At 49.6% G+C, this 15,470-nt stretch overlaps 2 protein-coding genes across 2 annotated transcripts in view; both read right to left on the reverse strand.

The window, feature by feature from the left end:
- LOC136391533 (C-type lectin domain family 10 member A-like) overlaps positions 1-15,470 on the reverse strand; it is an 86,835-nt gene that overhangs the window by 18,794 nt on the left and 52,571 nt on the right. The gene's annotated exons all lie outside the window — the stretch shown is intronic.
- LOC136391538 (asialoglycoprotein receptor 2-like) lies at positions 412-9,064 on the reverse strand. Its single transcript, XM_066363263.1, has 9 exons — positions 8,874-9,064; positions 8,377-8,525; positions 3,742-3,861; positions 3,414-3,509; positions 2,690-2,761; positions 2,233-2,319; positions 2,003-2,148; positions 1,059-1,165; positions 412-818 (listed from the first exon to the last, which is right to left on the reverse strand). The coding sequence occupies exons 2-9, from the start codon at positions 8,498-8,500 to the stop codon at positions 662-664; spliced, it is 909 nt and encodes a 302-aa protein (XP_066219360.1). The 5' UTR covers positions 8,501-8,525; positions 8,874-9,064; the 3' UTR covers positions 412-661.

Here is a 15,470-nt window from a genome sequence, read left to right on the forward strand (position 1 = left end):
AATAAGTTGCAGCCATGCTGAAAACAGTGGGAAAGTGTGCTACTAGTCCTCCTTCTCTTAAGCAAACGTTTCCCAGTGGCCTTGCCAGCCCACTCCACAGTTCCCAGACTGAGGGAAGTGGAATGCTCCCTGAAATCTCCTGTCAATCCTGAAGGCAGAGAAAGCCGCTTTGTCCAGGACCCTCGCCGTGTGGGACCCTCCCGCCCAGCCCAGCCAGCTCCTTCCCCCACCCCTAAACCCACTGCCTTCTAATGGATGCTCCTCTCCAAGCCTCTTCCTTCCCTTCCCTGATCCGTGTCCCTCAGGACTGGGTAGCAAGCAGAAGTCTAGTCTTAAACTTTCTTCCGGACCCTATCTGCTCCCTCTTCTTTGCCTTCTACATTTCTCAGTTCCAAATGACTGGTCCACACAGAGCTTCGAGTATTTATTTCTTCTTTTCCTACTCCAGTGTGGAGTCTGAAAATTATAATAATCACAGTGAGTAGCAGAAAGAGGAGGTAACTGTCTCCCCAGGGCCTGAGATTCTTAAACCCTCTTTTCTGTCTTCCCTCAACTCTTCTCGGTGTCTCTGACTAATCTTCCTTTTTTCAAAACCCCCAGGAGAGAAGCTGGGGGTGGGGTGAGGAGGATGCAGGTAGAGATCTGCGGGAGATCCGGGCTCCTAGGTGGTGATGTTCCGACTCATCTCACACGCCCAGCGTTGCACCTGCTGGCAGAAATTGTCGTTCCAGCGGCCGTCCACCTGGACTTCGGCACAGTCTTCGCTTCCACCTTCCTCGTGGCCCTGCCAGTTATCTGGCTGAGTGGCAGCCCAGTTCCTAGGAAGGCAGGACAGGGCTCAAAGCTCTGACCACTCCTGTCCCAGCAATTCTTTCCCACCTCAGAGAAGCACCACCTTAGAGAGTTCAGAGAGCAGAAGCTGCAGCCTTGAAGGCTGGGAGTCTGGAGGGTGAAGGATTGGGGAATTTAGTCCCTAAGAATGGGCGGGGATACATAGGGGCAACAGACCAGGTGGCTGTCCCCAGGCGAGACTAGGGGGGTGGGAAGGGGATACTTACTTGTAGCTATTCCTATAGTCTGTGCCATCCACCCATTTCCAGGAACCATCGGTTTCAGTGAGACCTATCCAGGCTTTAAAGGGGCGTGTGTGTTGAATAATGAATTTCTGGAAAACAGGTAGGAGGGAAGTTTCTAGACCCTTGTACCTCCATGCAGGCATTAGCTGTGGTTCCCTCAGCCTTCCCCAACTTGACCTGCCCCTGAGTTGAAGCATCAGCTCCCAACAAAACTAATTCCTCACCTTTTCTTTCTTTTTTTTTTTAACCTTAGCTATTGTTTAGAGGACATTCACTGGGCTAAAGAACATGCTAAATGCTTCACAGGGACTATTTTACTTTTGTTTCTTTATTTTTAAGTGAGAGGAGGGGAGATAGAAGTTACATAGTAAGGACTCAGTAAATGTTACCATTAATATCTTCCGTTTCAAAAAAAAAATGCCCCACCTATTCTAACAGGTGGATTCTTTCCGATGAACTTCAGTGTTTGGGGTTGTGGGCTGGTGGCAGCAGTGGGCAGGCGAGACCTGGAGGAACTTGGAGGAACCCAGTACCCATGGCAGACGGGTCACTGGGACTCCTGCACCCTCTGTTCCTTCCTCCCAACTGACTGCCACTCCTGTGGCTAGTACACAACAAGCAGGAGCTCTCAGTGCCTCTACTGCCTTCTCCACCCAGGTCCTGTCTTTTCAAATTCATCCTGTCTTGCATTGTCTTCTGACCTGCTCCTCATCACCTGCTCACCTGGCTCCTGTCCCTTTGCCGAGTCCTGGCCGTAATCTCCCACTTCTTAGGATCAGTGGCTGCTCCGCTATGAACCCTGGAGTTCTGCCAGACATCTGCTTCCGGCCTCTCCCGTAGGTTAAAAAAATAAAGCGGGCCTGATCTAGCCCCCCAGTTTGCATTCCAGAGGTTTCCTCCCGCCTTCAGGAAGAGTGTGGACTCACCTGCTCCTCTCTGGAGTTGATGACGACCAGATGCGCGTTCTCCAGCTGGCAGTACTTCTCAGCCTCGGGCCAGGTCAGTCCAGAGCGAGAGAACCAGTAGCAGTGGCCTTCATGCTCCAGCCAGTTAACGGGGCAGCATTCTGTGCCTGTGGGAGGAGAGTGGGCAGGGGGAGATGAGATCCTGCTGGGGGGGCAGGCACACTGGGAACGGAGACCCCCACTGTCCCTACCATTGCTTCGCAGGAAGGCCATCTGACAAGCCAGGATGCGCAGATCAGCTGGGAAGTGCTTCAGGTGGAAGAGCAAGGTGGCATGATCTAGGGGACAGAGTGACAGACAGTGATGTGGGCAGTGTGGGCACCGTACCTACTAGGATCCCGCACAGGACTCCAGCCTTTGGAAAAACTCAACACACATTCACACACCACACATACATTCACACATACCACACACACCTCACACACACATCACACATACACTCTCACGCACACAACACACACCTCCCTCACACCACACATCACACATACACTCTCACGTACACAACACACACCTCATTCACACCACACACATCACACATACACTCTCACGCACACAACACACACCTCACTCACACCACACACATCACACATACACTCTAACGCGCACACACACACTCACATGTCACTCACTCATGGGAGGGGCTCGGACCTTCTTTCAGGTCCTGCTCCTGTTTCTCCAGCCTGGCTTCCAGAGATGTCACGCTGTCACCTATGCTGCCTCCTGAAAAAGAGAAAAGCTAAACTGTTTTCCCTCCATTCTGCCTCCTAACAGCCTCCATCATCACCCACTGGAGCACCAGTCCAAGCCACCGTCACCTTCATCTGGGAGGTTCCAGCTCTGCCCCGGGCCTACCCGCCTCTGCCAGTCTCCCCACACTGCCACCCTGGCTTTCTGAGGAACAAACCTACTCGGGCTGCTCCCCTGCTTCAATCCCTTGCATAGGCCCCATTTTCTCAAGATAACGCCTCACTTTATTAACACAGTGGTTTGCCTGGCGCGGCCCCTACCCACCTCCCAGCCCACCCCTCGCCACTTAGTTCCTGCCACGCTGGAAGTGTTTGCAGTTCCCAAACGTGCAGTGGTTTTCCTCACCTCCTGGTCATCCCAGATTTGTCCTCTCCACCTGCCACTGACCGCCATCCTCTTCACCTGCCTATTCCTCCCTCAGTGTCCCTCAGCCCAGGGATCAGTGTCCCTATAAGCCTTGCCCAGCTCCTCAGGCTGGGTTATCTGTCCACGGCACCCCAAACACATCCTTTTGCAGACCAGACCCTGGGCACCCACCTCAGAGTCCGGCAAACCTGTCCTGGTAAACCGGTGCCTCACCCACCCAATCAGACCCGGCACGTCCCCTCGGGGAGCACCTGCTCACCATGGGAGCCGAGAGCCCGGATCTCCGTCAGGGTGCTGGAGGAGAAGTTGCTGAAAGCTTCTTTTAGGGTCCAAAACTCCACTTGCATCTGTGTTCCTTGTCAGGAGGGAGAGGGCACAGGACGAAGTGGAGGGGTCTGTGCCCATGTGACAGCCCCGTCAGGGTCATGGCACTGTCTCCCTCACCACCCCCTCCCTGCCCCATACTCGCTCAGCACTGCACCTCACTGCCTCCATCTCTTCCCGTCAGAGCTCTCACGCCCCCAGCACTGCCCATATCTCCGCCTCCCCATCAGGGCTTCATCTCCACTGGCCCCTGTGACCCTCACTTTGGGACCCAATCACACAGATGGCCATCAGCAGCAGGATGTTGAAGCCCAGGACCAGAAGACTGAGCCAGAGCCTGGAGCAGAGACTCTGCTGGGGACGGGCCTGGGAAGGAGGCATCCCTGCAAGAGAAGCGGTGTCAGGAGGAGGGCTGGCGACAGCCAACCTAAGGGAAGCAGGGGAACAGAAGTCTGAGGAAGTACAGCTCAGGGGGTGGAGGGAAGTACTTGGGGAGGGATTGGGGAGTCAATGGGCTGAGACCCCAGCATTTAAGCACTGCACACACACTTATTTGCACAAGTGCACCCATGTTTACACATGCAAATATGCACACATGCCTACACAGGTGTATGTAATACATCTGCACACGGCATTGCTATTCACATCATCTGTGTGTAAAGTCCCAATCTTAGACCTGGGGGACCTTGAGGACAGGCCCTGTGTTCTTAAAATCCATGCCTGGGCCCCTCAGACAAGTCCAAAACTGGACCCCCCCCCACCCCGATTCCACTGGGATATTTAAGTCCAGGGCATTCCAGCCCAGACCACTCCCCAAGGGGTGCCCTCCAAGCCCATCCTCTCATCTCCCACATCTCTCTGCCCTTCCACCTCAGAAACCCTTGTTCCACTATAAACTCTCTCCCCTTAGACCTCAGTCACCTCACAGAGACCTCTCCTGACCCTTGGTCAAGCTGAATCCTGAACACACACACACACACAGTTTTCCATTTCACTCCCACACTCATTAGTACATACACACTCACCTCCGCCAGCACTGCCAGCATCTCCTCTCATCAGGGCTCCACCCCTGCTGCCTTGGGACCCAATGATACAGATGGCCACCAGCAGCAGGGTATTGAGGTCCAAGACAAGCAAACACTTTATTAACACACATCCTCACACACACATCAACATGCACATTCTCACACACAGTCTCACATCTTATAGCACACATTCACATATCTCCTCACACATATACACACATTGACACAAACGTCCCCACATGCACACATGTGCCCACATCTTCATATGCGCAGCCCTGGCTCCACCCCTCCTGATCCGTCCCTGGGCCTGGAGCAGTGTCTGTCCTCCCAGGCCCAGGCTGCTGCCTTTGCACCATCCTCTTCTAGCAAAACGCCTCCTCCCCTGCGCTTCAGACCCTGCCCTTCCCTCTCTTCTCGCCGCCACCACACCCAGGGGTCCTCACATCTTGGGAATGCTCAGTCAGGGGCCCAGAATCTTCCTCTCCAGTCCATCAGTTACCATCAACCTGAGCTGACACTGTCCCTGTGAGTGACCACCCAGAACTCTTGGCCTTTTTACACCAATGACTGTCACCTTCCTCCACTCCAGCCACACCCAGGACCCCATCTTGACCCAGAAAGGCCATGTTTCTGACACTTCCACCACCCGTTCCCCACTCGGAGCACTGCCTTCCCTCTGCCTCTCCCCACCATGTCGACTGTCATCGCCCGTGCGTCTGTCCATCTGGAAGCTCTCACTAAGCACAGTTCTCCCCACCCGCTGGGACCCTATGGCTGAGCCTGACTGCTCTCTCCAATACTGTCCACTTAGTGGCCTTTGTCCTGCTTCTCAGCCTGACCTATGACCCATAAACCCTCAACTCTGGGTCAGCTCAGCAACCTGTCTCTGCGCCTCTGCCCTGAAACCAGACCACCCATGGCTGAGTCTTAACTCTGCCACCCACTAGCTCTGAGATCATAGGTAGGTCACTCAACCCTCTGGTGCCTCAGTTTTCATGTCCCCCTCTACAATCTAAAGTACTCAGTCTCGTAGAAACAGAGAGTAGGATAGTGGTTGCCAAGGACTGGGGGACAGGAAAGTGGGAGTTGCTTTTCAGTGGGTGTAAAGTTACAATTATGCAAGAGATCAAGAGACCTGCTGTACAACACTGTGCTTAGAGTTAACCAAGCAGTATTGTGCACTTTAAACTTTGTTAAAGGGTAGATCCCATATTATGTGTTCTTACCATAATAGAAAAAATACGTAGGTAAAAATAGTAGTTACTTGATCGGGTTGTTCTGAAAATGAAATGAGCAAGTTTGAAAATAAAAGTTCTGCCCAACATGGAATAATAAGGACTAGATTTGCCCTCTCCCAGAAACAACCAGAATAAGAAACAGATACCTATAAAAAACAAACATCTTCAAGACACTGGAGTTCAGGAAACGGGACAATTGATCCCTGAGAGACAGGACACTAACAAGATGAGCCCTATGATTGTCCCAGCCCAGTGCTGGGAGAAAGCGTTCAGGCCATGGGGCAGGGAGGGGCGATCCAAGCAGAGCCCAGCACATGCTCCCAGTTGAGGAGATGGGGCCAAGAGTCTAAGAAGACCAAGGTCACAGGACCTCAAAGGACAAAGTATCAGAGGAGGTCTGCACAGAGAAACCCAGCAATCTGTGGAGGGTTCCCTTCAAGCACTCAGCACTGAGCAGTGTGTGCAGGTAAAGAAAATGACTGACACCCTGAAAAACAATCTGAAAGGATTAGGACATGTTTGACACTCATCCAGGGCCAGAAATAGTGCCTATTCCTACCAACACAACCCACCAAGCATGGGTGTGGGGACCAAAAGCCCTTGCCCCAGTAGCGCTTCAGACCTGCCTAACAGGTTATAAAAACAACACCAAAAAGGACCAAAGTGACTCCAAGTAACTTAACTACATACCAGAATAAAGTTCAAGAACTTTTAGAGGAATACAAATATACGCAACACACAAGGTAAAATTCACAATGCCTGGCATCCAACAACAATGACCAGATGTACGAAGAAGCAGGGAAACACAAGGAGGTTAATAAATCTATCAAAACTGATCCAGAATTGACACAGACCTTAGAATTAGCAAATAGGAAAGTAAAACGGCCATTATAACTGTATTCCATATGCTCAAAAAGTTAAGTAGAATCTCAAGGAGGATATTTCAAAGTCCCAAATTGAATTTCTAGATATGAAAACTACAATGTCTGAAATAAAAAATATACTGGGTACAATGAATGGAAGATTAGACATACATTAGGAAAGGTTAGTAAACTTAAAGACATAGCAATAGTAACTATATAAAAAAGAAAAACCAAGAGATAAAAATGTTTCTAATGGAAATAGTGGCCCTGGTCTGGCGGCTCAGGGGAGAAAACATCCTACTGGCACACTGAGGTCGTGGGTTCGGTCCTCCGGTCAAGGCACGTAGGAGAAGCAATCAACGGATGCACAACTAAATGGAACAACAAGTTGATGCTACTCTCTCTCTCTCTCTCTCTTTCTCTCTTTTTCTTTTTTCCTATCTCAAATCAATGTAAAATTAAAAAAAAATAATGGAAATAGCATCAGTGAACTGTAGGACAACTAATAGATGCAGAATTGGAGTCCTTGAAGGAAAAAGGAGAAGGACAAGGCAGATAATGAGCAAAATGTTTCAAATTTACTGAAAACCATGGGCATATAAGGGGCATGGATGAGTGGAAGATGGTTGCGGGTGAGCAGGTGGTAGATGTCGGCTCACCTGAAGGCCACAGAGGCTGCTGGAGAGAATGCGCTGACAGTGGTAGCACCTCAGAGGTGCCCCGTGGCGTCATCCATCAGGCCTTTGGGGTGAGCTTCTCCCACGAAACCCAAAACCTCGGGATTCTCGCCAAGCCTCCTGCTTCAACTCTGAACCCTCTCACCCTCAGAAGATCCAACATCATCCAAAAGCATTTCTGAGTGTTCACTACATGCCAGACATCATGTATATCTCACCAGGGGAGTGAGACAGATGTGGCCCCTGCCCTGGGCAGCCTACTGCCCGGAAGGAAGTCCTGCCAGCCCATCACCCCAAGGAAAGGAGAAGCCTTCGTGAGAACGCCTGTCCCCCCTGCAGCTCCTGCCCTGCCAGACCCCACCCTCACCCGCAATAGCACCAGCCTCTGCAGTCTGCCGGCCTCAGAAAGGGGGCTTTCTCTGCCCAGCCCAGGCTAGCCAATTCCTCTCACCGAGCTCTGAGCAGCAGCCTGTGCTGTCTCCACAGAGCCCCACTCCCATCACCAGCGCCCACATCTCACACACCCTACAGCCCTCCCCTCTCCTGGCTCCTGCCCTTCAGCTAGGATGGCTCAGGCCTCTCTTGCCTCAAAACCTTTTCTCAGACACGGGGCCTTCCATCAGGATCTGCTAGAGAAAGACCCAGGTGGGGGCTTGGGGAGAGAGGGAGTTCTCCAAAGTATCTCTGTATCTCTGTGTCCATTGTCCCACCCATCCCCACACCCTCCCACATACAAATCCATTCTCCTGGCTAAATGTGCTGTCCTTGCCCACACAAAATGTGCACAGACAGGCCCGGCCCATGTCACACAAACAGCACATGTCAGAAGGAAGGGTGGAAGGAAGAGGGGAGGAAGTCACCTCCAGCTTCCACTTATTCCCTTCCCGCTGAGCACATACCCTTTCCTGGGTCCTAAGCACGGAGAGAAAGCTGAGGTCAGGGGGCAAGCAGAGCTGTTGGTTGGCACCACACACCTAAACACCTACGGGGTGCCCAGGCCCTGCTCATGGAGTGACTGTGACAGCGGCCTCAGAGAGACAGAGCAATCCGGAGCAAGACCGAGGTGAAGTGAAGCCCCCAACACTGGGCACCTGCCTTTCCAAAATGCGTCTTCTCTCCTGGGATTGTACCCACGGGCTCCTGGCCCCTCACCCCTACCGAGCGGGTGGTCATTTTCCTCCGAGTCTAGGTGCTGGATGTCTTGAAAGTCCTTGGCCATTCTGGGTCCAGTGCAGCAGCTGGACCTGGGTGGAGCCGAAGCTGCAATCAGGGCTGGGGCCGAGTGCAGGGCTGATGCTGTGCTGAGATGCTAGTTCAGATGGAGGCTGGCACTGGGATGGGGGGTAGGGTCAGGGTAGGTCAAGGCGGCAGCCTGGGTTGGGTCTGAGGTTGGAGGTGAGTTTGGGGAGGTGAAATACAGCCTGGTCCTCTCCCGTCTCAGGTGTTGGCTTAGGCTGTGCCATGGCCAAGGAGAAACATCCCTCCACATGCTCATCTTCCCATCCAGCCCCCACTGTTCCTGAACTATGGTCCCCTTAATCCCAAACATCCCCAGGCCTGCCAGCCTCCCCGTCCTCCCCACCCTCGGTTACCTGTTAACAACGTGGAGGGCTTACTCTGGAGCTCCTCAGGCTCCTGGGCCCCAAGGCTAAGGAGGAGCTGGAGCCAGGGGAAGTGGGGCATGTGGCACTAGACAGGAGGGAAGAGGAGGGGAGGGGCCTGGTCCCGGTGAAGGCCCGGAGCCCCTGTGTCTGAATGTCCAAGTGGTTCTAACCTGGCATCTGCTCACCTCAGGACTTTGGACAGTAAACAGGAGAAATGGAGTTGGAATTCAGGCAAAACATAGTGGGGGCTGGGGACAGGACTGACTGTTTTTCCTAGAGAAAGGGTCTTCTGTTCTGTCCCCTTCACCCCTATAAGACGGTCACCTCACTCTTCACTGCAGTTTGAAGGAAAGGCCAGACCAGGGGCGTGTGGGTACAGTTCAGGGTTTCCTCTCATTCTCCCCTCTTTCACTTCCTGCCTCTGAATTTCCCAGAATTGCTAGTGTCACTAAATACCTCTGACCAGGATCAGAGGGGCCGGCTCTCTGTCTTGCTCAATCTGGCATCTGAGCCTAGGCCCCCGCTTCCTCTGGGCTCAGCCACAGGCTCCCAGCTCTGGGCTAACAAGCTTCACCCTCCTGGTCCCTGGGGAACTGGAAGTGCAGGGGGAAGAGAGGACAGTGGCAGAGGGCAGCCATCCTGGGGCAGGAGGAGCTCAACTCCAATAAGCCCCTTGCGGGGCCCTGGCAACACAAACCTTTGTCCTCACTCAGCCAGTGTCCCCTGTAACTCCCACAACACAACACCCCAGGAGGTGGCTGTTGTTCCCATTTTACAGAGGAGAACTTGGAGCCTCAGGGAGATTTACGTGACTTTCCCAGGGGGACGGGTCAGAGGGGAGGGAAATGGGAAACAAAACAAGATAAAGAGGAAAAAAGTCATACCATAAAAGAGAGGTCCTCAAGGGAAGTTGGGGTTCATGAACTGAGGAACATTTGTAACCATCTATACTCACAGTAACAATAGCTGGGGGAAGAAAACACATTTTTTGTCCTTGATTTTTAGACCCCTTGTGCTGGGATTTTTTTTAATGGAGTATAATTGACATACAATGTTATATTAGTTTCAAGCATGTGCTTTTCTTGTGATGACACTCTGACATACACAGGAAGTAGGCACACAATTCGATATCCTGATGTTCCTATGAAGCCACTAGGGCAGTGGTGGCTGCTTTGCTATTTGACTGCGACCCACAGTGAGAGATACATTCTACAGTGTGGCCCAGAATGCACATGCAAGCAGCTGCTCACACACACACATTTGTATGCTTTACTTTCTCCTGAATCCCCAGTGCCTGGCACATAAAAGGTGCTCAACAGGTATTTATTAAATAAACGAGTGATTGAATGAATGAATGGATGAGTGAATTTGTAGATATACTATTGCCATGAAAGTTTCATAAAACAATGTTTACCTTCCTACTTGCATTCCATTGAGTTTCCTGATCCATGAATGGGCCACAAATCAAAGTTTGAAAACAGTCACAGAGCCCCAATCTTGGCAAGGATGTGGTTTTAGTGTGCCAAGATATAGACAGGAACCTAGTAACTAGATTACCAACTGCTTGTCACGGTTCACTGACTGCCATCCAGGGACTGAGTTTCACTGGCCACCCACCTCGACTGAAGTAATCCCAAATTTCTGTGTACAACCCCTCGCTCCTGGCACGGTGAGATAGCACAGAAAACAAGAGACATCCTCTGCATCCTATTCTTTCCAACTATTCAAAAGTCAACATTTTAATTAACCAAAATTTGACATACACATGGGTTATTTCTTTAGTTTCCATATTGTCTCCTTACCTTTTTGCTGGGGTTTTTCTGATTTGCTTACAAAATCCTGCTTTATTTGGTTGATTTTAGTTTGGGGTGGTGGTGTACCTCAGGCACAGAAAGTTAGGTTAGTCCATTTCTGGGTTTATGACACCCAGTCTTCCTCTGAGGTCTGACAAGATCTTTCTCTTGTTTTATTACTTTCCCAACACCGATTCCTCTACTCTTCACAGGCAGCCAAAATGATGTGTTTCCTATATGTGGCAGTCTCCAAAGATGGAAGCCATCACTTCTCCCTTCACTGTATGTGCGCGTGACAACACCTTCCAGAAGAAGTGTCTATTCCCCTCCCCTAGAATCCAGAATGACCAAGTGATTTGCTTTGACCAATAGAAAGTGCTTCAAGTGACAGTTATGCCAGTTCTGGGTCTAGCCTTTAAGAGACAGGGACAGAGGTGGATTTAACTGTGGGTGCACCCTGTGTGCCCTGGGCCCTGACATCTGAAGGGCCCCACAAAACCTCAACTTTACACTTTTTTTTCTAACATAAGGGGCCCAATATTTCCTTTTGTGCCTGGGGCCTAAACCAACCTTAATCCACCTCTGGACATGGAAGCTTCAGTTTTCATTCCTGGAAGCCAGACACCCATGCTGAAAGGAAGTCCAGATATCCTGCTAGAGAGAGACCTCATGGAGAGGTGGAAGGAAGGGGGGGAACTTATGAGTGGGTGGTGAAGAAATAATACGAGATAGAGAGGGAGAGAGACCACACAGAGGAGCACAAGGTCTCCAGAAATGTGAACAAAGCCTTCTGGGAGCTTCTAGAAGCCCAGCCAACAGCTGAAGACATCCAAGCATGCAACCTAGGCAATACCACATGGTCCACCTGACCTAGCTCAGCCCATATTTCTGACCCAAAGACTCTCAAGAAACAATACGTAGTTGTTTGTTTTAATCTATTGAAATTTTGGCTTGTTATGTTCAAATAGGCAACTGAAGCAATATATATTCTTAAATATGTGGTTGTACAGTTTGCATGTTCTATTTTTTTATAAACATAAATATTTTTGGAGTTGACTTGTGTCCTTTTTGTTCAATTTCATAATGTTTTATTTTCTCAGCATGTAAGAGCTACCATTCAAAGAGTGATTTAATAAGCTGACAGTCGTGACTCTACCCTACTAATTTACCTTGTTTACCTTTCCAGTGGTCAAGCCAGCACTCAATTCCAGCCAAAGCAGCTGGAATCACCATAATCTAGCCACACTCTGCCCATTCCTACTTTTGTTTGTGCCTTTGGCCATCTAAAATTCCTTTGTTTTGCTCTGCACATGGAAGTCCTATGTATCTCTGAAAAGTCAGCTCAAGGTCATCTTTCCTCATAAAGCCTCCCTGAGTACTCCAGCCCCACTAGTCCTAGTCTTTCTGTCAGATTTGTTAGCATTTGGAAGGGGGGCAATATAAGGCATGCCACTCTCTTGAAAATTTAAAAATATGGTAAATAGTCTTTTAAGAATGAAATACCAAGATCGACACATCACGAGCAGAGCAGAGATGTTTCTGTACCACTAGGTAGCAGCATCACTAGGTGATTCCAGTTCTTTTATAACACATTTTGGAATCTGGCAGGGTAAGCTCCTGCTCTTTGATCTTACTTTTTCATACATTTCATGGCTCTTCTTGAATAATTTGTCTACCAAATATCAGCTGGCCTGTTTTTGTTTAATAAACTGTCTTGGAATTTGAATAGGATTGCATTGCATTTGTAGGTTAATTAGAGGAGAATCGACATCTATACAACATTCCAGGAAAGCGGTATCTCGTGTTGTGTATTCTTCCTAGTGTCCTTCAGAAGAGTTTTGACGTTTCCATCACGTAGGTCTTAGACATTTCTTTTAAAGTTTATTTTTTGTTACTCTATGGATTTTTATTGATATTGTAAATGGACTCTTTCTTTCATTTTCTAATTAGTTATTTGTGATATATAGGAAAGCTATTGAGATTTGAATGTTGAGCTCTTGATTTTGGATTTAGCCATCTTACTAAATTGTGCTACTTGTGATAAAATTTTAGTCAGTGCTCTTGGGCTTTTTAGGTTGTGCATCATCTCATAATTAAATATGTTTTGTCTCTTTCAAATAATTCAATTTCTTTCTTATTAAATTGATTAGGACTCCAACAATGATGAATAGTAACAGTAGTAACAGGCATCTCACCCTTGTACTTGACCTTAAAGCTGCTATGTAGGTTTTGAAAGGTATTTTTCTTCTCTTAATTCTAAGAGGGGCTTTTTTTTGTTTGTTTGTTTTTGTTTTTTTAGTAGGGGTTACCGACTGAATGCCAATAAAATGCATTGTCAGCTGCATGCAAGACCCTAAGTTAGGGACTGTGGAAGAGTCCAAGGTCTATGAAAGAGAATTCCTGTCCTTGGAATCAAGCATTTACTAATTTAACAAAATTAAATCAGAATTGGAATAGAATAGTTCTTGAATTTACCTTGTGTGGGACTTCTGAGAATACGTAGCTGGAACTTTGAAATGTGGATGCTCTGATGACTACAGAAAGCAAAAGCTCTGGTGTTGTCTTGGGCTTTAAGAAGTCTGTCTTCCTGGGAAATATGTGAGGAAGGGATTCAGTATTGATGCTAAAGGTTTCAGAAAGTTGATACAATAAGAGGTCCATCCCTACATGAGGCCAATCTTGGACTCAATTCCATTTAAAAACCATTGCTATGGGCTAGACACTGGGAATTAGATGCAGCCCTTCTCTTCTTGGAGTTTATATGCTAGAGGTTGGGCCAGACAATAAACAGGAGTAAAATAAAATAGAATGCGTAAAGGGCTATGAAGGAAGCAAATTGGGTGCTACCTACAGTGTTTCAAGAAAATTATGTGACATGCTGGTTTTCCACCTTAAGTGACTTTTCCATGTGTGCACATGGGGTAGACCTACGAAAAGTGGCATTGTTACTTTTCTAGATTAAGGACTGTGTTGAGTCAAAGTGGGAGGGGGATGTTTTTCTGTACCCTTGTAAAGTGGTTATTCACTTGATTTCAGACCCACTTTTCCAGAATGAATTGCTTACCCTCCAAAGCCCCATCTAAAAATGTTATGGAGTCATCACTGATTCAGTGGTAGCCCCTATCTGATAGAGTGGTGAGTTAAGAATCAGACATGGATACAGAGAATTTTGAGAAAATGGCAACATTTTGCCTGCCCACCACCCCACCTGGTGTTCATTTTGTAGGCCAGCTACCTGGAGCAGTATGGCCAAGGGGAAGAAGAATGTCTCTGAGTTTTCAGCTTGGAGGAGGAGTTCAGATTGCCAGAACTGGACCAGCACTTCTGAGTTCCTGGGGTGGAGGCCCTGTGGCTTCCTTGAAAAGCTCTGCACGATTCCCCAGTTCCACCCCTCCATCAATAGCCCCCCTGTCCCACCAGCCCTGTGCCACTGGAGTCTGGGCTACCCAGGTGTGCAGGCCCAATCTGGCCTCACTGTGAGGGCTCAGGGGAGACCCAGTGGGAGTTAGCTGTGCCCTCTGCAGGGGAAAAGGACTTCTTGGTTCCCAGTGATTCTAGGTCTAGGAGAAAGGTTTGCTATTCTGCAGTCATCTCAGCCCAAAAGTAATAAAGGTTATATAAATACAGGCTGGGACCAAAGGAGGGGGTGCTTGGTTGCTAAGAGATGCATGCGTGACATGGCTGCCAATTATGACACGGCTGCCAATTGTGACACGGTGAGCAATTGTGACACCGGTGTCAATTATTCACTTTATCTCAGTGCATGATACTGGTACCTCATTTACTTAGGTCACATACTGTGAACTACTTGTGTGGGTCACTTTCCGTGTCCCAATTGTGCGAATTGCTCTCTGTATCCCGAACGTCATGTCCGGGATGCGCTTCTGGGCCCCACAGCTACTATTTATGTGGCAGCGGTTGTGGCTCCTGGTCCAGGCTCGCCCGCTTCCAGAGCTGGCCCTGGACCCTAACCTGTTGACCACCACCACCATGGGGCTCACCGAACCCTGGCCTCAGGATCAACAAAACCTTGCCGAAGAGCCCTCATATACTGCTGGAGAAGTAGAATTTCCCTCCCAAAAGGAAGTCTCAGCTCTGCAGCCAGAGTCCTCTGAGGAGGAAGAAGAGGAGCCTATAGAAGTGCCTCCAAAGAAGGACTCAACTACACCCCAATTGCACTTTGCCAGTGCAGAGCTTTCTGCAGGTAATGAAGAGGGTCCTGCTCAGCCTCCAGAGATCCCTGAGGCAGCGCTTCTTCATCCAAAGCCTGCTCAGGCTCAGCAGCCAACCCCGCCTGCAATCGCAGTTGAGTCTGTGGACCTGGGGCTCATCATCACCCCACGTCCAATGGAGGAGGCTGCACAACCTACCACCCTGCAGCACACTACAGTGTCTCCAGAGATCCCTGAGGTGACACCTCCTCATCCAGAGCCCTCAGAAGTCCCTGAGGAGGAAGAAGAGGAGCCTATAGAAGTGCCTCCAAAGAAGGACTCAACTACACCCCAATTGCACTTTGCCAGTGCAGAGCTTTCTGCAGGTAATGAAGAGGGTCCTGCTCAGCCTCCAGAGATCCCTGAGGCAACGCTTCTTCATCCAAAGCCTGCTCAGGCTCAGCAGCCAACCCCGCCTGCAATCGCAGTTGAGTCTGTGGACCTGGGGCTCATCATCACCCCACGTCCAATGGAGGAGGCTGCACAACCTACCACCCTGCAGCACACTACAGCTCCTCCAGAACACCCTGCGGTGACACCTTTCCATCCAGGTCCTGCTCAGGCTCAGCAGCCAACCCCAC

This window comes from Saccopteryx leptura, chromosome 2 (assembly GCF_036850995.1).
Source record: "Saccopteryx leptura isolate mSacLep1 chromosome 2, mSacLep1_pri_phased_curated, whole genome shotgun sequence".
NCBI classification, from domain to species: Eukaryota; Metazoa; Chordata; class Mammalia; order Chiroptera; family Emballonuridae; genus Saccopteryx; species Saccopteryx leptura.